Source organism: Heterodontus francisci, chromosome 46 (genome assembly GCF_036365525.1).
Source record: "Heterodontus francisci isolate sHetFra1 chromosome 46, sHetFra1.hap1, whole genome shotgun sequence".
Taxonomy (NCBI): Eukaryota; Metazoa; Chordata; class Chondrichthyes; order Heterodontiformes; family Heterodontidae; genus Heterodontus; species Heterodontus francisci.
This window is the reverse complement of record NC_090416.1, coordinates 17,580,396-17,605,287: the sequence shown is the minus strand read 5'-3', so window position 1 is coordinate 17,605,287 and position 24,892 is coordinate 17,580,396. Positions and strand designations below refer to the sequence as shown.

Here is a 24,892-nt window from a genome sequence, read left to right as displayed (position 1 = left end):
TAAACTTGCTTTAACAACAGGCTGTGGCAAACAAGTTCATTTTCTAATTGATGTCTCGGTCATGATATTTCTAACCTCATCTTTCAAGCTGGACTTTATGGAGGGTAAAGGAAGGGGTGCGTGCAAGAGGACCTTTGGAGTTATCAAATCTGGAGATAACAAGGACATGCTTGATAATTTAGCTGCGGAGAGTCTTAAGGTAGAGCGGAGGCAGATGATGCAGAGGTGGAGTGGTGATGGAGTGGATACACAGTTGGAAGCTCACTCAGGATTGAACAGGGTACCAACAGTCTGGTTCAACCTGGAGCAGTGGCAAGGAAGTGAGGACTGTGGTTGGGGGTCAAAGATGATGGCTTCAATCTTCCCTGTGTCGAGCTGGAGTTAAGCCTATGGACTGACATTAATTAAGCAGTCTGACAGCACAGACGCAGTCGGGGCCGAGAGAGATAGAACTTTGTGTCATCAATGTACGTAGGAAAGGATAAGTGAACCTTTAACATCCTTAACTTGAGTAAAAATATTTCTAAATTCTCAAGTCTCTTTCATGAATGCAAGCCCTTGCTAATATTATAGTGATGCTACACTTCACCTTTTCCATAGTGTTTATATCTTTCCGATAATGGTTTGTCAAAAGCTGTGGACCACATTCCACTTGTGGCTAACTAAGCTCAAGGTGTCAGCTGTGGCTCAGTGACAGAAGGTTGTGGGCTCAAGTCCCACTTGAGCATAGAAATCTGGGCTGACACTCCAGTGCAGCACTGAGGGAGTGCTGCAATGTTGGAGGTGCTGAGGTTAAACCAAGGTCCTATCTGCCCTCTTGGGTGGATGTAAAATGTACTATTACCGTTTGTCGTATCGCACTGTGTGCAAAATGGTTCTCATGTTTCCTACATCACAACATGACACTTCAAAGTGTACTTCATAGGCTGTAAAGTGCTTTGGGACGTCCTGAAATCATGAAAAGCACTGTATGAAACTTTTTTTATTTCTCATTTTGTACATGGTGAATATCATCTTTGCTTCTGCATTCTTCAGTACCAAACCAACAATGCTGTTTAAAAAGCAAACTACTGCAGCTGCTGCAAATCTGAAATAAAAACAAAATTCTAGAAATACTCAGCAGGTCTGGCAGCATTTGTGGAGAAAGAAATGGAGTTAGAATTTCGAGTCATATCAGATAGAGTCGTAGAGTTATACAGCACAGAAACAGGCCCTTCGTGTCTGTGCCGGCCATCAAACACCTATCTATTCTAATCCCATTTTCTCACACTTGGCCCGTGGCCTTGTATGCTATGGCATTTCAAGTGCTCATCTAAATACTTCTTAAATGTTGTGAGGGTTCCTGCCTCTACCACCCCTTCAGGTAGTGTGTTCCAGATTCCAACCACCCTCTGGGTGAAATTTCTTTTCCTCAAAACCCCTATAAACCTCCTGCCCCTTACCTTAAATCTATGCCCCCGGTTATTGATCCCTCCACTAAGGGAAAAAGTTTCTTCCTAATCCAGAGATTACAACCTTTGAGGCCCTGCTTTTTAATCTGCTACCTAGCTCCCTAAATTCTTGTTGCAGGACCTCATCCCTCTTTCTACCTATGTCGTCGGTACTAATAGGGCGGCACAGTGGCGCAGTGGTTAGCACAACAGCCTCACAGCTCCAGCGACCCGGGTTCAATTCTGGGTAGTGCCTGTGTGGAGTTTGCAAGTTCTCCCTGTGACCATGTGGGTTTCCTCCGGGTGCTCCGGTTTCCTCCCACATGCCAAAGACTTGCAGGTTGATAAGTAAATTGGCCATTATAAATTGCCCCTAGTATAGGTAGGTGGTAGGGGAATATAGGGACAGGTGAGGATGTGGTAGGAATATGGGATTAGTGTAGGATTAGCATAAATGGGTGGTTAATGGTCAGCGTGAACTCGGTGGGCCGAAGGACCTGTTTCAGTGCTGTATCTCTAAATCAATGTGTACCATGACCTCTGACTGTTCACCCTCCCCCTACAGAATGTCCTGCAACCGCTCCGTGACATCCCTGACCTTAGCACCAGGGAGGCAACATACCATCCTGGAGTCACGTTTGCAGCCACAGGAACGCCTAACTGTACCCCTTACGATAGAATCTCCTATCACTATAGCCCTACCACTCTTCTTCCTCCCCTCCTCTGCAGCTGAGCCACCCATGGTGCCATGAACCTGGCTCTTGCTGCTTTCCTCTGAGACATCTCCCCCAACAATATCCAAAGTGGTATATCTGTTAGAGAAGGAGATGGCCACAGGGGACTCTTGCACTACCTGCCTTCCTCTACTCTTCCAGGTGGTCACCCATTCCCTTCCTGCCTTTGCAGCATTTGCCTGTGGTGTGACCCCTCGCTAAACGTGCTCTCCGTGATGATCTCAGCATCTGAAATATTAACTCTATTTCATCACAGATGTTGCCAGACCTGCTGAGTATTTCCAGCAGTCTCTGTTCTCATTTCAACAATGCCGTTTACCATTTTAGGACCTCATCTGCTTCTGCTGCCACCTTAAATGGTCTCAAGTTGAGGAGCTACATTGTTAAAGACTGCTTCCTCCTCGGAGGTAGTGTTTGCATTGGTTAATGGAAGCAAAATGGAATGTATTTCAGCTACGGTCGTTGTGGCAGGCTCGGCAAGATTGCAGTCTCATTTGAGTGGTCTGTTGGAGGCATGATGGTGTTATCAACTCAAAGAGTTGAAGTTTGGAAAGGTTATTGAAAACTTTCCAACCAGAGAGTGAACAGTTAGCCAAGTGCTGAAGCTGCACACTTTGGTCAAAATGGATGGGGATTCATGGGCTGCTTTAGACCCCCAGAATCCTTAATAGTTACAAAGTTTTTAATTTAGTCTTATCTAATAGCAAATAAAGCATTATAAGCTCTTAAGTTAACAAATTAAAGCACTGAAGAGGGTATTTATCTTAAGAACAAGCCTGATATGTCAACATTGATTGCTCGTCTTGCTATGCAATGGATGTGTTAGAACTTGAATTGCCCAAAGACCAAACTTGACCTTTGCCGAACAAGTTCAACTGCGCCTTTACATCCGGCGAGTGATTGACAGGCCGCAGGACCACACAAACCACGCCGGCGGGCTTCGGATGACCAATGGGAGCTGGGTATTTTACCTTTGTGGGCGGGACAATAGTGCCCCTTTTTTTGGGGAAAAAAAAGCAATTTGAGATTTTTTTGGGGGGGGGAGAGGTATGAGAGATGGAGTGGAGATAGAGTTAATGCAGCTTACGACAATAAAATAGACGGAGGATTGCAAAGTTTCACAATTGGAGGCTGTACCGTCTCTCAGAAAAAGGGGGCGGGTGGCTGTGCGAATGATTGATAGAGAGGAGAACCAATCACAAAAACCCAAGTGGAGCACGGCGCCATGACAGACAACTGAACAGCCAATGAAATCCAAGAAACTGAGTGGGGGAGGCGGGACTCGCGGTCCTGAACCTGCGGCCTTTTTTAAAAAATTAACCCTTGATGATAAAAAAAAATAAAGCCCAGTTTCGGAAATCGACCGCGTCAATTAATTAACGCCAGGGAAGAAAGATGATCCGGACAAAGAGCAACGGCGTTTTTACGTTCGAGTGAAGGCTTTAATAATTTATGACAAGGGGGGCGGGCAAGCTCTTCAGACACCCAAAAGAAAGCCAAGTCGGAGCAAAGGCCAAAAACTTCCTTGACGACGGCAGGTGGGTGGGCGGGACCTCCAGCCGCGCCACGTGATCGCAGACCAATGGGGACCCGCTGAGCGGCCGGGGCGGGATGACCGACGTGCTGTGCAGCCAATCACCATCGAGGGGGCGGGAGGTGGGCCTTCCGAGGTTAGTAGTAGTGGAGGCGGGGGGGGGGCTGAAATTTTATTTTTAAATAAACAGGAAGCGTCTGAGAGGAAAAGATGGAGAAAAGTGATTGAAGAGAAATGCCCCAGGTCTAAAGCTTAATTTATTTACGTAGCTGTATATGTGCATATATTTGGATGGGCTTTTTATTATTGATGTTTTTTTCTTTTGGATTTAAAGTCTCTCTAGGCTTGAGCTGAACGTTGATGTGAACAGGCCTCGGGGGCCAGGCAGGCAGTGGCAGTCACCTGACTGGGAAGCATAGGCCAAAGTGGCTCCTCAGTCTGGTAAATAGTGAGAGGTCTGGGTTGGGGGCAGAAAGAGAGATAGAGAGGTAGGAAAAAGGGAAGGTGGGTAATGAAAATGGGGTTGGTGGGGAATATGAGAAAGAAAAAGCCAAAAATAACTCCTCTCGCCTCCTACCCCTGTCAGCCTACGGCCGCAATTCCCACACGGTTCTCCGGAACGTGCCGCTGCAGCGGACGCCCGCCTCCCGCCGAGGGATGGCTGTTAAGTCTACGGTGACCGGATGGCGACTATTTGGTTCTCGCCACGCTTGAAGACTTGTAATGGCGCATGGTCGGTGCCTCTCTTTTTTTTTCTCTACACCCCTGCCCCCCTCCACAGGGTGCACAAATGCAGCCCCGCCGGTGGCGGGAATTAACGTTGAGTTTTCAAGTGCTCTTGTTGGAGTTGAGGCCAGATGGAAGGCTGGAGGGGGAAGTGGAAGCGTTGCAGTGGAGGTTGGGTGGATGGGGTATGGGGGTGGGGGGTGCGGTTGTAAAGTTGGCATTTTTAGTTGTGCGTAGGTTCCCAGTTTTGTAGGAGAACCGTGTTCCAGAAACGGCAGTGGTGTTGGATGTTTTTGGAGTTAGCAGACGTCTGGAATTGAAGTATTCAGATTGCTAGTGAACAAAACATTCTTCAGTTGGAGGGGGAATGGGGGAGTTATTTTTTTTGGTTGCAGTTTGTGGTCCTCTTGCAGTCATTGCATGCTCTCAGTGCTGTGAACAAATGAAAGAAGAGAAAGCCTTGCAGGTCCTGTAGTGCCTTTCACAACTGCAGAATGTCCTTAACTCTCACACCAAGCCCCATTCACCCGTGACTGCACTGTTACTCGCTGACCTACATTGGCTCCTGGTCTGCCAACATCTCAATTTTAAAATTAACATTGTGTGTTGGAATTCCTCCATGGCCTTGCCCTTTGCTATCTCTGTAACCTCCTCCAGCCCGTCAACCATCCAAGGTCTCAGTGCTCTTCCAGTTCTGGTCTCTTGTGCACCTCCAATTTTAACTGCTCAACCTTGACACCATGCCTTCAGCTGCCTGGGGCCCACGCTCTGTAATTCCCTCCCTAAACCCCTCTGCCCCTCTCTCCTGCTTTAAGATGCTCCTTAAAACTGACCCCTTTGACCGAGCTTTTAGTCACCTGTCCTAATAACTCCTCACGTGGCTTGGTGTCAAATTTTTGTTTGACAGAGTTCCTCTGCAACATCTTGGGATGTTTTTACTCTGTTAAAGGTGCTATATAAATTTAAGCTGTTGTCCCACAGTGCTTTACAGCCAAAAAAGTACTTTTGAAGTGAAGTCACTGTTGTAATGTAAAAGACATGGCGGCCAATTTGTGCACATCAAGCTCCCACAAACAACAGTGTGATAATGACCCAGGTCATCTGTGACATTGGTAAAGGAATAAATATTGGCCGAAGGACACTGAGAGGCACTTCCCTGGTCGTCTTTGAAATAGTCCCTTGGAATCTTTTTATGTTCACCGGGGAGGGAAGATGGTACCTTGGTTTAACATCTAATCCGAAAGACTCATCTGTACTGTAATGAAAGTGTCAGTCTGGATTTTGTGTTCAAGTCTCTAGGGTGGAACTTGAACCCACAACCTCCGAGGTGTGTGTGAGAGAGAGAGAGAGGGCTACCCACTGAGCCACAGCTGACACCAACAGGAAGCCCAACATCTCGAAAAAGGGGACTATAAAAATATCCTACGCCTGATTACTATCTAGCTGTGTGGGTGCGTGAACCTGGGGCGGAGGATGGAGTCAGGCTGAGCTGTGACACTCACCTATGTTCATACTCACACCTGATGGCCGGCCATTTGGGCCCCAGCACATCTTAGTCACTAATAATTCCTAAAGGGAATTCAGGAGAAACCTCTTTACCCAGAGAGTGGTGGGAATGAGGAACTCACTACCACAGGGAGTGGTCTGAGGCAAATAGATGCATTTAAGGGGAAGCTGGATAAATGTGAGGGAGAGAAGAATAGGATGTTTGGAAGGAGGCTCATGTAAACACAGGCCTAAAGCAGTTGGGCCGAATGGCCTGTTGCTGTGCTGTAAATTTTGCATTTGAGGTCAAAGCCCCACCAGGGAATTTTTGAGGATTTGTAAACAGTGTATTCCTGTGTGACATGGCCGTGCAACACAGGCTTGGTTCCATTTCCTGGGCTGCATTGTGATTCCCGGCTGGGATGTGTTTTTGGTGGGGTGGTTGGTGGGTTTGCGGTGTTGAGTTTGCGGCAGTGGGGATACAATTGGAGTACTGAGAAGAGACCAGGTGTGTCTCAACAGGGAAGGATAGGAAGAAAGATGCTGCCTTAATGCAGCATCTTTCAGAAGAAAAAGTATCATGGCATTACTTGCAACCACCCGAACAGGCAGACGGGGCCTCGGCTTAACATCTCGCCCAAAGGCTGGCACCTCAGACAGTACAGCACTCCCTCAGTTCTGCCCTTAGTTGTCAGCCTAGAGTATGTGTTTAAGTCCTGGAGTGGAGTTCAAGCAAACACACAGCTGACTCGGGAGGTAGAGGGCTACCCACTGTGTTTTAATAGGGTTTCCCACACTTCCCGAGCTCCTGTTGGCTGGCTGAAGCTGGAGGAAGCGGAGGGTGCATCCGTGCTCTGCTTACAGGACCTGTACAAGTCTGGGGGCCATTTTATCCAAAACATAGGAGGTTTTGAGTCAGTGAATTTGTACGAGGTGTGAAACTGTATCCCACTGGGAGCCAAGAGGCTTCACACAACAGATTGCTTAAGCTACAGTCACTGCTGTGACGTGGCTGCCATTTTGCAGACTGTAGGTCCCAGTGAAAGAAATAATCAATTACCTGGTTTTTTGCATTGGTTGAAGGGGAATGTTGGGCCAGGACCCCTGGGGGAGAGCTTATTTACATCCGCCTGAGCAGGCCTCTGTTTTAACATGTCCTCCCGCAGCTAGAGTTCAGCCATGACCAGCGGTGCCATGCAGTGAACTACTGCCAGCGTGCAAGGAAAGATTGTGCAATTCGAAAAGTAAATGGAACCTGTTTGCGGGATCTTGCTGTACCCAATGAGCTCACTGCACTTGCCTACGTAACCGCAGTGACTACACTTGCTGTGAAGCGTTTTGGAACGTCCTGGGGATTTAGAAGCTGCTTAGAAATGTACAACCAACGCAAGATGAAATCTTTTCTTTGTAAAAACTATTTTGGAGTGAAGGTCTGTGCGAGGCCAGTGGCTCCAGGTAGTTACAGCTCCCCTTTTATAATGTTGCTGACCTGTCTCCATTCCTTTCAGGTGCAGGTGTGATGTGACCTCGTGTATGGGGGGGACTTGATGTATAATCCATGGACCTGAGACTGCCTCACTCCTCTCCGGCTGCCTGCATTGTCCAGCCTGTCCACTTTTCCCACAGGTACTATCTTGTTCCACCTGTGTGTAGTCTAACTCTGGGTTTATCTCTGATCCCTGCCTGGCATTTTAAACTTGGGGCAGCGAGAACCTTTGAAATCTGCTGATCTGTTGAGTTTTAAACTTGAAAGGGATGTTCCACTGTGTTTTGAGCATGGGGCAGTCTTTGAGTAACCAGTGACTGATTTTGAAAAAGAGAGGCAGGTGAATATTTGAAAAAAAAAACATTTAAGGAGGAGAGCTTGTTTCCCAGGAGGGTCCCAAAGGGCTTCACAGCCAGTGAAGCACTTTTTGAAGTGCAGTCACTGTTGTAATGTAGGAAACGCAGCAGCCAATTTGTACACAGCAAGATCCCAGAAACAGCCATGTGATAATGACCAGATCATCTGCTTTTAGTGATATTAGTTGAGGGATAAATGTTGGCTGCAGGACCCAGGGAGGGGGAGCCCCTGCCCCCACTGCGCGGAATAGAGGCCGTGGGATCTTTAACATCCACCTGACAGGTGCAGACGGGGGCCTTGGTTTAACCTCTCGTCTGAAAGACGGAACCTCCAACAGTGCAGCACTACCTCAGTACTGCCGGTGGGACTTTGGGCTCAAGTCTCTGGAGTCGGGCATAAACTCACAACCTGCTGACTTGGAGGTGAGGGTGCCACCCACTGAAACATCGCTGGCGTGCAGCTGATCTCAATAAATCACGTGCCCTCTGTTGATGCGTCATCGCCAGCAGAAGGTGTGAACAGCCCAGGATATAAAGGAAACCTCAGAGGCACACGTCCTACCACTCCTGGGTTAGTCCGTAATGAGCTGTGTGGTAAAGCTGGCCTTGGATTTCACCGATTTAGGAAGTCATATTCTGTGTGTGTGGTCTAGCACAGGAACTACATCCAACGGTGCTGGAGTAAAAGAAGCAACAGTAAGTGGAGGAAAGGGGCTCCTGATTAGTGTTATGAACTCCGAGCTGGCTGTCTCCACTTAATTCCCATATTCTCTCTTTTGGTGCATGCAAGCATTGTTTTGTGTATATGTGTGACTCAGTACGTTCTGGTGTGTGTGTGAGACAGTACATTGGATTGTGTGGGTTTGTAACACAGCATATTGTGATGCTCACATGTGACCCTGGATCATGCAGTTTCTGGTGTGTGGAGCACTGTGGGTCTATACATAAAGTGCATAAAACTTGAGCTCATTCAAAACTTTGCTACCCCCTACCCTAATTTGCACCAAGTCCCCTTCCCCCAGCAGCCCATGTGCTCACTGACCTATATTGGCTCATGGTCCAGCAATGTCTCAATTTTAAAATTCTCATCCTTGCTTTCAAGCACCTCCAGGGCCTCACTACTACGTATCTCTCTAACCTCCTCCAGCCCCAGAACTCTCCAAGATCTCTGTTCCTCTAATTCTGGCCTCTTGCTCACTCTGATTTTAATCGCTCCACCAATGGCAGCCGTGCCTTCAGCTGCCTGGGCTCTAAGCTCTGGAATTCCCTCCCTAACCTCTTTGCTTCCCTGTCTCCTTCTTTACGATGTTCTTTAAAACCAAGCTTTTATTCACTTGTCCTCAAAATGTGTTTTTTTTTATTCATTCATGGGATGTGGGTGATGCTGGCCAGGCCAGCATTTATTGCCCATCCCTAATTGCCCTTGAGAAGGTGGTGGTGAGCTGCCTTCTTGAACCGCTGCAGTACATTTGGGGTAGGTATACCCACAGTGCTGTTAGGAAGGGAGTTCCAGGATTTTGACCCAGCAACAGTGAAGGAACGGCGATATAGTTCCAAGTCAGGATGGTGTGTGACTTGGAGGGGAACTTGCAGGTGGTGGTGTTCCCATGTATTTGCTGCCCTTGTCCTTCTAGTTGGTAGAGGACGCGGGTTTGGAAGGTGCTGTTGAAGGAGCCTTGGTGCATTGCTGCAGTGCATCTTGTAGATGGTACACACTGCTGCCACTGTGCATCGGTGGTGGAGGGAGTGAATGTTTGTAGATGGGGTGCCAATCAAACGGGCTCCTTTTTCCTGGATGGTGTCGAGCTTCTTGAGTATTGATGGAGCTGCAACCGTCCAGGCAAGTGGAGAGTATTCCATCACACTCCTGACTTGTGCCTTGTAGATGGTGGACAGGCTTTGGGGAGTCAGGAGGTGAGTTACTCGCCGCAGGATTCCTAGCCTCTGACCTGCCTTTGTAGCCACGGTATTAAAATGACTACTCCAGTTCAGTTTGTGGTCATTGGTAACCCCTAGGATGTTGATAGTGGGGGATTCAGCGATGGTAATGCTGCTGAATGTCAAGGGGAGATGGTTAGATTCTCTCTTGTTTGAGATGGTCATTGCCTGGCACTTGTGTGGCACGAATGTTACTTGCCACTTATCAGCCCAAGCCTGGATATTGTCCAGGTCTTGCTGCATTTCTACACGGACTGCTTCAGTATCTGAGGAGTCAGGAATGGTGCTGAACATTGTGCAATCATCAGCGAACATCCCCACTTCTGACCTTATGATTGAAGGAAGGTCATTGATGAAGCAGCTGAAAATGGTTGGGCCTAGGACACTACCCTGAGGAACTCCTGCAGTGATGTCCTGGAGCTCAGATGATTGACCTCCAACAACCACAACCATCTTCCTTTGTGCCAGGTATGACTCCAGCCAGCGGAGGGTTTTCCCCGATTCCCATTGACCTCAGTTTTGCTAGGGCTCCTTGATGCCATACTCTGTCAAATGCTGCCTTGATGTCACCTCTCGAGTTCAGCCCTTTTGTCCATGTTTGAACCAAGGCTGTAATGAGGTCAGGAGCTGAGTGGCCCTGGCGGAACCCAAACTGAGCGTCACTGAGTAGGTTATTGCTAAGCAAGTGCTGCTTGATGGCACTGTTGATGACACCTTCCATCACTTTACTGATGATAGAAAGTAGGCTGATGGGGCGGTAATTGGCCGGGTTGGATTTGTCCTGCTTTTTGTGTACAGGACATACCTGGGCAATTTTCCATATTGCAGGGTAGATGCCAGTGTTGTAGCTGTACTGGAACAGCTTGGCTAGGGGCACGGCAAGTTCTGGAGCACAGGTCTTCAGTACTATTGCCGGAATATTGTCAGGGCCCATAGCTTTTGCAGCGTCCAGTGCCTTCAGTCGTTTTTTGATATCACGTGGAGTGAATCAGATTGGCTGAAGTCTGGCATCTGTGATGCTGGGGACTTCAGGAGGAGGCTGAGATGGATCATCAACTCGGCACGTCTGGCTGAAGATTGTTGCAAATGCTTCAGCCTTATCTTTCGCACTGATGTGCTGGGCTCCCCCATCATTGAGGATGGGGATATTTGTGGAGCCACCTCCTCCAGTTAGTTGTTTAATTGTCCACCACCATTCACAGCTGGATGTGGCAGGACTGCAGAGCTTAGATCTGATCCGTTGGTTATGGGATCGCTTAGCTCTGTCTATCGCATGCTGCTTATGCAGTTTGGCAGGCAGATAGTCCTGTGTTGTAACTTCACCAGGTTGACACCTCATTTTGAGGTATGCTTGGTGCTGCTCCTGGCATGCCCTCCTGCACTCTTCATTGAACCAGGGTTGGTCTCCTGGCTTGATGGTAATGGTAGAGTGGGAGATATGCCGGGCCATGAGTTTACAGATTGTGGTTGAGTACCATTCTGCTGCTGCTGATGGCCCACAGCGCCTCATGGATTCCCAGTTTTGCATTGCTAGATCTGTTCGAAATCTATCCCATTTAGCATGGTGATAGTGCCACACAACACGATGGACGGTATCCTCAATGTGAAGGCGGGACTTCGTCTCCGCAAGGACTGTGCGGTGGTCACTCCTACCAATGCAGTCATGGACAGAAGCATCTGCAGCAGGCAGATTGGTGAGGACGCGGTCAAGTATGTTTTTTCCCTCCTGTTGGTTCCCTCACCACCTGCCGAAGACCCAGTCTAGCAGCTATGTCCTTTAGGACTCTGCCAGTTCGGTCAGTTGTGGTGCTACCGAGCCACTCTTGGTGATTGACATTGAAGTCCCCCACCCAGAGTACGTTTTGTGCCCTTGCCACCCTCAGTGCTTCCTCCAAGTGGTGTTCAACATGGAGGAGTACTGAGTCATCAGCTGAGGGAGGGCGGTAGGTGGTAATCAGTAGGAGGTTACCTTGCCCATGTTTGACCTGATGCCATGAGACTTCCTGGGCAACTCCCTCCCTACTGTATACCACTCTGCCACCACCTCTGGTGGGTCTGTCCTGCCGGTGGGACAGGACATACCCAGGGATGGTGATGGCAGTGTCTGCGACATTGTCTGTAAGGTATGATTCCGTGAGTATGACTATGTCAGGCTGTTGCTTGACTAGTCTGTGGGACAGCTCTCCCAACTTTGGCACAAGCCCCCAGATGTTAGTCAGGAGGACTTTCCAGGGTCGACAGGGCTGGGTTTGCAATTGTCATTTCCGGTGTCTAGGTCGATGCTGGGTGGTCCGTCCGGTTTCATTCCTTTTTGCGCTCCTGTGGAGCACCTGGGATGTTATATTGCGTTGAAGGTGCTATATAAATGCGAATTATTGTGTGCGTGGAGTGGGCGATATTTCGTGCGTGTGAAGGGCAGGTGGTGCATTGCAGCTTTCTGCTGCTGTCCCTTCAAGTGAAATGTAGCAAGCCACTGATGGGATAGATGGGAATGGTGCAAGTTCAGTGTGCTTCATTTCAAATGCCATTAAAAGTATGTGAGCACAAGGAATTGTTAATTGAAGTAGGCTGAATGGAGCCATGCTCTTGGTAACAGGCAGTCTTTCCCTTCTCTAGCTGGCTCTGGGTAACTCACTTTTCCATGTTGGTGAGGTGCATTCACTGTAGCTATTTAAACCAGGCTGACTGCAAACTGATCTGGCCTCAGACCAGCCCCTTGAAGTTGACCTGAGTTCAGAGCACAGAATTGGCATGGGTTTCTGTTGTGAGCTGAGATCAGTCCAGTCACCTGGCCTGCGGAATCTATTATGCCCATTTGAGAGGGGCCCCTTGGGTGGTGCGGCGCTCCCTCGGTGCTGCCCCTCGGGTGGTGCGGCGCTCCCTCGGTGCTGCCCCTCGGGTGGTGCGGCGCTCCCTCGGTGCTGCCCCTCGGGTGGTGCGGCGCTCCCACGGTGCTGCCCCTCGGGCGGTGCGGCGCTCCCTCGGTGCTGCCCCTCGGGCGGTGCGGCGCTCCCTCGGTGCTGCCCCTCGGGCGGTGCGGCGCTCCCTCGGTGCTGCCCCTCGGGCGGTGCGGCGCTCCCTCGGTGCTGCCCCTCGGGCGGTGCGGCGCTCCCTCGGTGCTGCCCCTCGGGCGGTGCGGCGCTCCCTCGGTGCTGCCCCTCGGGCGGTGCGGCGCTCCCTCGGTGCTGCCCCTCGGGCGGTGCGGCGCTCCCTCGGTGCTGCCCCTCGGGCGGTGCGGCGCTCCTTCGGTGCTGCCCCTCGGGCGGTGCGGCGCTCCCTCGGTGCTGCCCCTCGGGCGGTGCGGCGCTCCCTCGGTGCTGCCCCTCGGGCGGTGCGGCGCTCCCTCGGTGCTGCCCCTCGGGCGGTGCGGCGCTCCCTCGGTGCTGCCCCTCGGGCGGTGCGGCGCTCCCTCGGGCGGTGCGGCGCTCCCTCGGGCGGTGCGGCGCTCCCTCGGTGCTGCCCCTCGGGCGGTGCGGCGCTCCCTCGGTGCTGCCCCTCGGGCGGTGCGGCGCTCCCTCGGTGCTGCCCCTCGGGCGGTGCGGCGCTCCCTCGGTGCTGCCCCTCGGGCGGTGCGGCGCTCCTTCGGTGCTGCCCCTCGGGCGGTGCGGCGCTCCCTCGGTGCTGCCCCTCGGGCGGTGCGGCGCTCCCTCGGTGCTGCCCCTCGGGCGGTGCGGCGCTCCCTCGGTGCTGCCCCTCGGGCGGTGCGGCGCTCCCTCGGTGCTGCCCCTCGGGCGGTGCGGCGCTCCCTCGGGCGGTGCGGCGCTCCCTCGGGCGGTGCGGCGCTCCCTCGGTGCTGCCCCTCGGGCGGTGCGGCGCTCCCTCGGGCGGTGCGGCGCTCCCTCGGTGCTGCCCCTCGGGCGGTGCGGCGCTCCCTCGGTGCTGCCCCTCGGGCGGTGCGGCGCTCCCTCGGTGCTGCCCCTCGGGCGGTGCGGCGCTCCCTCGGTGCTGCCCCTCGGGCGGTGCGGCGCTCCCTCGGTGCTGCCCCTCGGGCGGTGCGGCGCTCCCTCGGTGCTGCCCCTCGGGCGGTGCGGCGCTCCCTCGGTGCTGCCCCTCGGGCGGTGCGGCGCTCCCTCAGTACTGGCACTGGGAGTGTCAGCCTCGGGTTTTGTGCTCAAATCTCTGGAGTGAGATGTGATTGCACTGGAGAGGATGCAGAGGAGATTCACCAGGATGTTGCCTGGGCTGGAGCATTTCAGCCGTGAAGAGAGACTGAAAAGGCTAGGGTTGTTTTCCTTAGAGCAGAGAAGGCTGAGGGGGGACATGATTGAGGTTTACAGAATTATGAGGGGCATTGATCGGTTAGATCGGAATAAACTTTTTCCCTTCGTGCAGGGGTCAATAACCAGGGGGCATAGATTTAAGGTAAGGGGCAGGAGGTTTAGAGGGGATTTGAGGTAATATTTTTTCATTCAGAGAGTGGTTGGAATCTGGAACGCACTGCCTGAAGAGGTGGTAGAGGCAGGAACCCTTACAACATTTAAGAAGTATTTAGATGAGCACTTGAAACGCCATAGCATACAAGGCTACGGGCCAAGTGCGGGAAAATGGGATTAGAATAGTTCGGTGCTTGATGGCTGGCATGGACACGATGGGTTGAAGGGCCTGTTTCTGTGCTGTATAACTCTATGACTCTATGATCTGATGACCGTCTGAGTCAGATTTGCTGAAGTGGTACAGAATGGGGATTAACCCTGGGACTTTTTGGCCTGTATAATTTTATCGCAGAAGTCTGTCTTTACTTAATCGAGAAATGGTGAGGGAAGGGGCGGGTGGGGCCAGCCTGGTGTGGTTTGATGGTGATGTGACTTGGAAAGCCTGGTGTGTGTCTACGTTAGCCACCCTGGGCCTGATTCTCCCAGTCTGTGTGCATATGGCTGTCCTGTATTGCTGGCTGTTTCTGTGCTAATAGCTGCATGAAGTGGAAAAACCCAGTGACGGTTTGTGGTCAATGTGATCCAGGAAGGAAGGTGGTGAGCGATGACTGTCAGGGTGCACAGGTTAATCTCGGTAAGCATGAGTGCTCTCTGTGGAAGCTGCAATCCTTTTCACAGCCCAGGGGAAACGGGCAGCAATTGAGAGTAAGGAGGGACATCCCATTCACTGACTGAGACCTGGAGGCAGTGTACCCTTGTGAGTTGCCTTTGGCATACAAGCTTTTAGCTGTTCCTGTGCTGCCTTTTCCTTCCCTTAAGGTGAGGAACAGTGTGTTCAGAACCAGCATCTCATGAGAATTAATGGTCTGCTTCTGTAGATTGTGTTAAAGGGCAGGAGACATGCCGGTATTACCCCTACCGAAACCACCAGCAGAATGATTTGCTTTTAACTCCTGGACCCAGAACACCGGGAGAGCTCCTGGCTTTTCTGATGGCGGCTTTGGGATCTTTAACATCCGCTTGGTTTTATGTCCATGTGAGGGGGCCTTGGTTTATTTATATTTATATTTAGAGATACAGCACTGAAACAGGCCCTTCGGCCCACCGAGTCTGTGCCAACCAATAACCACCCATTTATACTAATCCTACATTAATCCCATATTCCTACCACATCCCCGCCATTCTCCTACCACCTACCTACACTAGGGGCAATTTACTTTGGCCAATTTACCTATCAACCTGCAAGTCTTTGGCTGTGGGAGGAAACCGGAGCACCCGCGGTCACAGGGAGAACTTGGAAACTCCGCACAGGCAGTACCCAGAACTGAACCCGGGTCCCTGGAGCTGTGAGGCTGCGGTGCTAACCACTGCGCCACCCTTTTTTAAAATTCTTATCTGAAAAGTCCGACAGTGCAGCTTCCTCAGGCCTGGACTGAATTGTTGGTTCAACACTCTGGAGTGGGTCTTGAACCTGTGACCACAGCTGACACCAAGAAGGGCTGAGGACTGCTGGTGCACCCTACCTAATTGAGTAAATGTTCAGCTGGGACCTCCACGGGTTAAAGTTAATCATTGTTTTGGTTATGTGCAGCTTTCCATGAAAGTTTTTTTTGAAGTCTTGAACCTTTGTTTGTTCCACTTTGAGTTCAAAGCTGCAGCATTGGGCTTTGTAGTTTTTATTCTGTCCCCGCGCTCTTGCTTCCCATCCTTTCTTTAGGAAAAAAGGGTTAGCGTTCCTCTGAATTTCCCTCTCTTCCTTCGAATTTCCCAATCCCACCGTTCGATGCACTCTTCACTCCCTGCACTTTCACAGATGAGACGTTAATCCGAGACCCCTTCACATGGGCATAAAAGATTCCATGACACTCTGTTGAAGAAGTTTGGGGGGGGAGTTCTCCCCAGTGACCTGGGGCCAATTTTTATTCTTCAACCAACATCACTTACATAGAATTACATAGAATATACAGCTTGTCACTGAGAGCTTGCTGTGTGCAAATTGGCTGCTCTTCAGAAATGCTTCATTGGCTGTAAAGTACTTTGGGGCATCTGAGAATGTGAAAGCCTTGAAAGAGAGCGAATGTGAGCGAGGGTTGCATTTCAATAGTGGTTTCAAAACCGCAGGACGTCCCAAACTGCTCTCCGGCCAGTGAAGTACTTTTGAAATATAGTCACCGTTGTCATGTGGGGTAATGCAGCATTAATTTGTGCTGCAGTCACTGGCCACTGGGGTAAAGACTGGGCACCTGTAGGGATTTGACCAACCAATAAATACCCTTTGCTGTGTCCCCAAATGTTGGAGCTGTATTGCCTGCTACAGGCCGGACGTGTCTCGACCCTATGATTTAGTTGAGCTGGCTCGGAGGCTCTTGTAAACTCCAAGGAGCAAAGCTTGAATCTGGCAACTGAACGGAGAAAAACCCAAGTACAGTCATCTTAAGGATGGTGTTTGGGGCGATTCTCATTCCAGCAAGCGTCACCTGGGAAGGGCAGCAGGTTTTAAAAAAGAAACAAACAGCGCCAAAACTTCCCTTGCCAACCGTCTAAAAATACACCGCACGCACCCAGAATGCTCGTGGCTGTGTGCAGTGTGTGTGCAGTAAGCTTGCATTTTCTGTGTTTCTCAACATATTTGTATTAATGCAACACCATTAATCAAAAAACTGCTATTGATTGACCCTGAGAGTACAACGCAGTTCATACTGCTAGTGCTGCAGCACTTATTAAACAGTTCTGTAAATGCGTTTTGGAAGTTTTGTTTTTCGTTTAAACCCACTTCGTTCCCAGGTGACTCCTGGTGGAATGCGAATTCCCCCAGTTGGCACCCTGAAAGTGATTTTGTACTTGGCTTTTGCCCCTCTTAAATTGCCCAGCATGGTACCCCTGCACACACACACACACACTCCCTGGCCCACACAATGTCCACCCTCCTGGGTGCTCTCTGTTCCTCAAGTCGATGCTGCCTGGTTGCAGAGTTTGTAATCATGTTGAACAACCTGTCATGGTTTCAGTCTGTCTGTACTCTGAGCTGAGTGAAACTTTCAATAAGGTCTCCATTTTCCTTCATGTGTTTTGAATGCTGGGTCTGTGGTGCTGGAGTTTAAGGAGTAAAACCTCTCTCAATTATCTTGTAACTTTGAAAAGTAGGCGTTCTGTTGCTGTGAGGAATGACAGCGGAATTCCGAAATAGCTGAGTGTCCAGACATCCAAGTTGCTGATAATGACACCGGTGTGGTCAAAGGCCTGGCGGGGGGCTTGTGTGTAGGAACAGATGGGGTGTGCACATGGAAGTGTATGGGGTGTGTGTGGGTCGTGGATGGAATATTGGCAGGTTATTTAAACAGGGAGGCCTTTACGACTGAACCTGGTATAGGATGCAGCTCAAGAAGGAGGCCTTTTGACCCATCATACCAGTGCTGGCTCCTTGAAAGAACTATCCGATTAATCCTACTCATCCCTGCTCTTTCCTCATAGTTCTGCAAAATTTTCCCCTTCAAGTATTTATCCAGTTTCCCTTTTGAAAGGTATTATTGAAATTGCTTCCACCGCCCTTTCAGGCAGCGCGTTCCAGATCATCGTAACTGGCTGTGTTTGTTTAAAAAACAAATTCTCCTCCCCTCCGGCAGCTCGGCGCTCCCTCAGCGCTGCCCCTCCGGCAGGGCGGAGCTCCCTCAGCGCTGTACTGGATTTTGTGCTCGGGCCTCTGGAGTGGGACTTAAACCCAAAACCTTCTGACTCCGAGACGAAAGTGCCATCCACTGAGCCACGACCGAATAGGGTTGGGGGACATCCAGGAAACAGCAATCAGAACTTAATTAGGTTTGATTTTTAAAAAATGGGAAAGGAGAGGATCTTGGGTGGGAGGGTGCAATTTCAATGTTTAAAATTATGAAGGATTTGAAAGGGTGGGTGGAAAGAAGATGTTTCCGCTTGTGGGGGTTCCAGATCCAGTGGTCATCCATGTAAGACAGTCAGTAATAAATCCAGGCAGGAATTCGGAGAAACCTCTTTGCCCGGAGAGATGGTGAGAATGTGGAACTCGCTACCACAGGGAGTGGTTGAGGGGAATAGCAGAGAAACATCTAAAGGGAAGCTGGATAAACACATGAGGGAGAAAGGAATAGAAGGATATGATAGGGTGAGATGAAGAGGGGGTGGGAGGAGGTTCGTGTGGAGCAGAAACACCAGCACGGAGCAGATGGGCCAAATGGTCAATTTGTGAGCTGTAAATACTATTTAATTCTAGGTCCTATCAATACTGGGAACTGATCAAACGGGCAATGGTTATAATAAAGATTGGACATACTCCCACGAGAAGAAACAATGGGGCAGCATAAACAGTAATTCCTTTGTATGAATAGAGAAAATAAAATTAAAATGAGAGTTTAAGAGGTGTGCGGCACCTTTGGGACCAATAAAATGATGTGGAATATAGAGGAGAAGCTCTGAAGGAGATTGGAAAGGTTGAGATGGGTCTGAGGATAGGCTGGCAGGTAACAGGGAAATATTAAAGGATTTCACCATCTTAAAAATGGTTCAAGAAAGGGTAGGGTTGATGAGAAAGAAAATCCTAAGGAGGATGAAGGAATGCCTTGGTTTTCACAGCAGAGTGTGGCTGTCCGAAGCAGATGAAGCAGGGTGGAAGCAGATTGAATTGTTCCCAAAAGGGATTTGGATAAACCTGAAGGGCTATGGGAGAAATAGCAGTGTGGAGTTGGGGTGTGTGGTAGTGGGACAAATTGGATAGCTCTTTCAAAGAGCTGCCACAGGAACAATGGGCCAAATGGCTGTCTCTAAGAGGAGAAACGGAGAGGGAAACTATTGATAAGAAATGAGTAGTCTGATAACTACATCCTCTAATGCTGCGGGACGTAAGTCAACAAATACCACAGCTTCTGAGCACAATTGTTCAGTCTTTGGCTATCTTTTGTTGAATGTGTCTCTCATCCTCGCAGACAAACAGCTCAGCCCAGCCCCAACATCAAAGGAAGATTCTGACGCAAGTGAAGGGCAGCTGCCAAAAAATGCATGAAAAATTCAGACTCCATAGAAGTCTGCCTCCCCGTTACAGCTTCCATCAGTGTAGGAGATGGTGGGGCGTGTTTGGCAGGGCACGAGATAACAGGAGCTCCACCTACAACGCCTACTGAATACAATGGAGAAGAATGCCACCATTAACCTGTGGGTTTGGGCGCGTATGTTTTCACTGTACGATTTCCTGTCTCTGCCCGTGCCGCACCACACCTCTGAAACCCCGGGCCGGCTTGATTTTTCTCTCTATGCTCAACACCAACTCATCTTTAGGTAGAACTAACAGAGAACCGCAAAATATTTGCGGTGATATCAGTATCTTTATTGCAACAGTACTTCTTTAAATCCCCTTCCCATGCCATCCCTTTCGTGCTATACCCATTCCATTCCTTTCGACCCTCTCATATCATCCCCATCCTACCCCTTTTTCCTCTGCCATCCCCATCCCCCAATCAACACCTCCCAGTCCCTCTCCTATGCCTCTCCCTCCCCACTGCCACATCAAGAGCCCAGTAAGCGAGGCTGGGAAGCAGAGGGGGCTGGGAGCCGACCCCAGTAAGCGAGGCCAGGGATTGGCGGGAGGCAGGGACCAGTAAGTGAGGTTCCGCCCACCAACTCAAACCACCTACTAATTAGAAAATGTGGAGAGAAAAACTATTATATAACAATTTACCTCTATATCTCTATTTTATATTATGTTAGCTATATTTAACCTCCAGCCTTTCTCTGTTTGATATTACATTGATTAAATTTTACCTCAATTTTATATTCTCGTCTCAGGAGTGCATGGTAAACTCACCTCCCGTACATGTGAAATCCTTGAATGTATCTACTGTCGGCCTGGTCTGTTGTTTGGAGCCAAATCTAAACAGCAAAAAAAAAGTTTTCATTTGCACAACCCACCTGCCTTGCTGTACAAAATGGGGCCGATTAAACTTTTGAGTCCTTTACTATTTCTCGCTTCCCTGCCAGTCTATCCTCAGCTGAGTCCTGGCTCTGCCCGCCAATTCAACCCACTGACCAATCAGAAAAATACGGACAGACCGAAACTATTATCATACAAGATAAATTACAAAGAATTTTGCCGCACAGCCTCTACCTAGGTGTGGTTTGTTTTTGTTTCATCTCCTGCATTCTCTTCCGTTTGGTTTTTGAATGTCTACTTAGATGCTCAAAAAATGTTTTGACGTCATATATTTCCCTCAGTTGTATGGGAACCCCTTCATAGCCTGTGCATGTGGGTCTTTTTGTACTCCAGTAGACATTGATTTAGCTGTGTATGAAAGATATTGTGTCTCGTTTTTAAAAATGCTGATATATATTGACCATTTCATAGGTTGCTGGTTGACTCTTTGGCCCAACTGCCAGTGTTTCTGCTCCACACCCACCTCCTCCCACCCACCATCATCTCTCTCCACCAGCATACCCTTCCATTCCTTTCTCCTTCGTGCTTATCCTCAACTAGTTTGCCACAACCACCCCCTGCGGTAGTGAGTGAGCAATGAAATTTATTTAATCTCACCGTACTTGCTTCTCCATCATCTCAGACCTCCCCTGGGTCCCCAGTGCCATACTGCAGTTCAAATATTCATGTCCTTGTCTCTAAATCCTACACACCCACCGCCCCCCCCCCATCACCCACCAGCCGCCCCCAACCTTTGCAACCGATTTCCAAAGCCTCCTCAAGACTTGTATTTATATAACCAGCCTTAACGTAGAAAAATGCCCCAAGGAGCTTCACATTAAACAAAATCAAACACCGAGCCACATAAGGCGATATTAGGGCTGGTGACTAAAAGCTAGGTCATAGAGGTCGGTTTGAAGGAGTGTCTGAAAGGAGGAGAGAGAGAGGTGGAGAGGTTTTTCTTTATTCGTTTGTGGGAGTCTCTGGGTAGACCAGCATTTATTGTCCATCCCGAATTGTCCTTGAACTGAGTGGCTAGCTGGGCCATTTAAGGGGGCATTTTGAGAGTCAACCACATTGCTGAAAGGTCTGGAGTCACATGTAGGCCAGACAAGGTCGATTTCTTTCCCAGCTGGGTTTCATGGTCACTATTAGACCAGCTTCCAGATTTATTAATTGAATTCAAATTTCACCATCTGCCGTGGTGGAATTTGCACCCACGTCCCCAGAGCATTAGCCTGGGCTCTGGATTACCACTATGCCCCACCTCTCTCTAACCTGGGAGGGAATTCCAGACCTGAGGGCCCAGCTGAAGGCACTTCTGCCAATGTTGGAGTGATGTAAATCGAGGGATGTGCAAGTGGCCAGAATTGGAGGAGCACAGAATCCACCTGTTTGACCTGCCCCTACCTCATTCCTGCTCTGTCTGAATTTCATCCTCTCTTTATTTCTCCACGCTTCCCCAGGTCTCCCCCCACCCCCCGACCTTAAGCTGTTTCTCTCTGTTTAAGAGGCTCTGAAATGTGTGTTTATCTGCTAATTGTTAGAATAATTGACATTGGTTCGAGTTCACAGTGTGCTGTGAATCATCAGCTTGAATTGGAGCCTTGCACTGCCTCCCAGTTATTGTTTTCACCACCTCCTTCCCCCCCCGCCCCCCCCCCCCCCCACACCCACCACAGCTTTACATCCCCATCTCTCATTTCAACCTCTTCTGAAAGTGATGCTCATTCCTGCGATGCAGTTACACTTGTACAGCCTTTAATGTTCCAAGGCACTTTACAGGAGTGTAACTCGTCAAAAATGTGACACCGAGCCGCACAAGGAGATGTTAGGACAAGGTGACCTGGGACCTACAGTGATCTATGCTAACCTCGCCCAACTGATCATTATTCGTGCTCGGGCCCAGGTATAAGGTGTCACTAGCTGAGCCCATGACTGATGCACCTTCCAGCAGAGTCACTGAATAATGAATGATCAGGAATGGGAGTCCTCCTTGATTTGTTTTCACTGAGGGAACATTGAGATCAGTTGCAATGCCCCTTTAAAACTAAAAAAAAAATGACAAACACACCCGAGTAGATGACTGTTCCTTCACTGTAATTAATGTAGAGAGGTGAAAGGTAACTTCCTTTGTGCAAACATCTCCCTCAGCGGCTCTGAGCTCTCCTCCCCACCCTCCCCCTAGCATTTCGGTTATGCTGTTTTGAATATTGTGTCTGACATTTTGAGGAGAGAGGGAAAAAAAATTAAAAGGAGATTGCTGCCAGGACCAATGATGTCAGAGCCTGCAGAGCCAGTTTCTGGAAAAACGTGGGGTTGTAGGGAAACTGCCAAGCAGCAGTAAGCAAGGAGGAAGTGCAGTGTGAAGTCTGTGCCTTGTCTGAGTGGTGAGCAATAAAACACTAGAAGCTGAACCTCCTGCATTGCTCAAACCTGAGAGATGGAGATTATAAAAAGTGAGTAGACTTTGGGGTTGGGGGACAAGGTTGGGGGGGTGGGGGGGGGTGTTGCTGGTGGAGAGGCGGGGGGAGTAATTTCATCACTGGTTTGCTGACAGGAAACTGTTCAATGTCCTGTTCTTTGCTGCCCTCCCTTTTTTTTTTAAGCTGTGTCTGTTGCCACCGGAAAGTAGCACACACAAGGCATGACCTGCAGCAAGTCCGATACAGGAAGCCTCTACACTCTGCACAGGGGCTGTACAGTAAAGTGTAACCTCAGCGACCCACGTGAAATTCGCATTCCTGTGGTGGTTACAAAACACGAGTGTCTCTAAGAAATCCCTGCTATGTGGTATTCACTGCCCCGTCTACCACTGTGCTGACGACTCCTTCACCCTTCCATTACCGCGGGGATCAGGCTCAAAGGGCCGAGTATGCTCGTATGTACGATCCCTTGCAGTCCTTCATAGATCAGGATCCTTTGGAGGAAGTTAAGCCGTTTAATTCTAGAATTTGTGCAGAAAGTCTGGGTTTTAATTGTACTTTGGTCTCTGTCAAGACGACAAACCCCTAAATCCAGTGGAGCATCAGCGCTGTGTTTGAATCAAGTCTTTTAAAATCATAAGAATTTTAAAACCTGACTATTCTGAACGCAGGTTTGGATCCTTGGCTTCCCAGCACTTCTCTAAATTTGTACTGTCTCTCTGTTGGATTTTTGCACTCAGTGTCTGCACCAAACACTCCTGGATACAGAGTAAAGCTCCCTCTACACTGTCCCCATCAAACACTCCCAGGACAGGTACAGTACGGGGGTTAGATACAGAGTAAAGCTCCCTCTACACTGTCCCCATCAAACACTCCCAGGACAGGTACAGTACGGGGGTTAGATACAGAGTAAAGCTCCCTCTACACTGTCCCCATCAAGCACTCCCAGGACAGGTACAGTACGGGGGTTAGATACAGAGTAAAGCTCCCTCTACACTGTCCCCATCAAACACTCCCAGGACAGGTACAGTACGGGGGTTAGATACAGAGTAAAGCTCCCTCTACACTGTCCCCATCAAACACTCCCAGGACAGGTACAGCACTGGGTTAGATACAGAGTAAAGCTCCCTCTACACTGTCCCCATCAAACACTCCCAGGACAGGTACAGCACGGGGTTAGATACAGAGTAAAGCTCCCTCTACACTGTCCCCATCAAACACTCCCGGGACAGGTACATCACTGGGTTAGATACAGAATAAAGCTCCCTCTACACTGTCCCAACCTCAGAAGAGTAATGTTAATACAATGAGTAGATAAGCACTCTTTATACTCGGGAGGTTAAGAGTGTATTAAACCTGAGGCTGTGTGTAGGTAGCAGTATTGTTTAACTTCAAGAAATAAGGTTGAGTTGTAATCTCCTGTGTGGCCCTTTGATCTCTTGTTTTACAGTCTTGATTTTAATTGAGTCTTTTGTTGCCAAGTTGTTGAGAGATTTTATTGATGGTCCTGGAGATTTATTGGCACAATTCTTTTATTTGGTCCTCCCATGTTTTTGTTTTGCTTTGAGGAATAAATTTTGTCCCAGGACATCGGGGAGAACTCCCATGCTATTCTTTGAAATAGTGGCCGTGGGCTCTATTATGGTCACTCAAGAGGGCAGACGTGGCCTTGGTTTAATGTCTCATCTGAAAGGCATGAGAAATAGAGGCACCTCTGCTTTTAAAAGAGAATGATTTGAGTGACATCTCATTTTAACAGTATGGCAAGATGGAAAAGGCACATCAACCCATTTGGTCTCCTCCTTTCAGAATCCCACCACTTCCCAGTACAGTGTAATGGCCACCCGAATCGACAGACCAGTATGCTGTCCTATCTAAAGGAGCATCAGCCTAAGGTCACGCAATCAAGTCCTGGAAGTGAGGCTGTGAGCCAGAAATTTCTGACTCTGATATGCGCTTGCACTACCAACTGAGCTAAGCTGACGCTCAGCTCGGTCAACCCCAGGAGGGGATCTCTAAAGGCCGGGGAGCTGTAACCTAACCAGGCCTGCAGTGTGCTGTAAATGACAGAGATTGGAAGGTGTAAAGGGGTTCTTACTCATTTAGGTGTAAGGGTTAGAGTTTCCCTTAGGGACAAGGGCAGCGAGTGCTAGAAGGGTTAAAACTAGAATTAATTAATGGCCGAGTTGTTAAACTGGGTTTAATTTATTGGTTACACAGTGTTCTAGGTCATTAGAAGAAAAAAAGAAAGTATCATGCGACCAGCTTGACTGAACCGGAGACTGGGGAGTACAGAATGAGATACAGCTGGGCTCCAACACAGTGTGGCACAGTAGGTTAAAATGGGGTTTTTAATATTCAAGCTGTGAGGTAGACTGGAACCTGACTGCTCCTTTCTTGGTGCAGGGGGGAAAATGACTGTTCTGGGGTTATTGATCTGCAGGCAGTGAATGGAAACTTGGCCAGGTGGAG

The 24,892-nt window shown here is 49.4% G+C and overlaps 1 protein-coding gene across 5 annotated transcripts in view; it reads left to right on the top strand.

Annotated features, from left to right (window-relative positions):
* Nucleotides 1-3,854: 3,854 nt before the first annotated feature.
* Nucleotides 3,855-24,892, top strand: part of LOC137356800 (zinc finger protein 687-like) — a 154,361-nt gene continuing 133,323 nt past the window's right edge. Inside the window, exons 1-2 of one of the 5 annotated variants that reach the window (XM_068022580.1) lie at nucleotides 3,855-3,941; nucleotides 7,418-7,535. Coding sequence is in view for 3 of the 5 variants with exons in the window: in XM_068022582.1 (XP_067878683.1) it covers nucleotides 22,438-22,453 (16 nt within the window). In the remaining 2 variants the exon portion in view is untranslated. Of the gene's footprint in view, nucleotides 3,942-7,417; nucleotides 7,536-22,157; nucleotides 22,454-24,892 lie in introns of those variants that run through there. The other 4 variants (XM_068022581.1, XM_068022582.1, XM_068022583.1 and 1 more) reach the window with 4 other exon arrangements.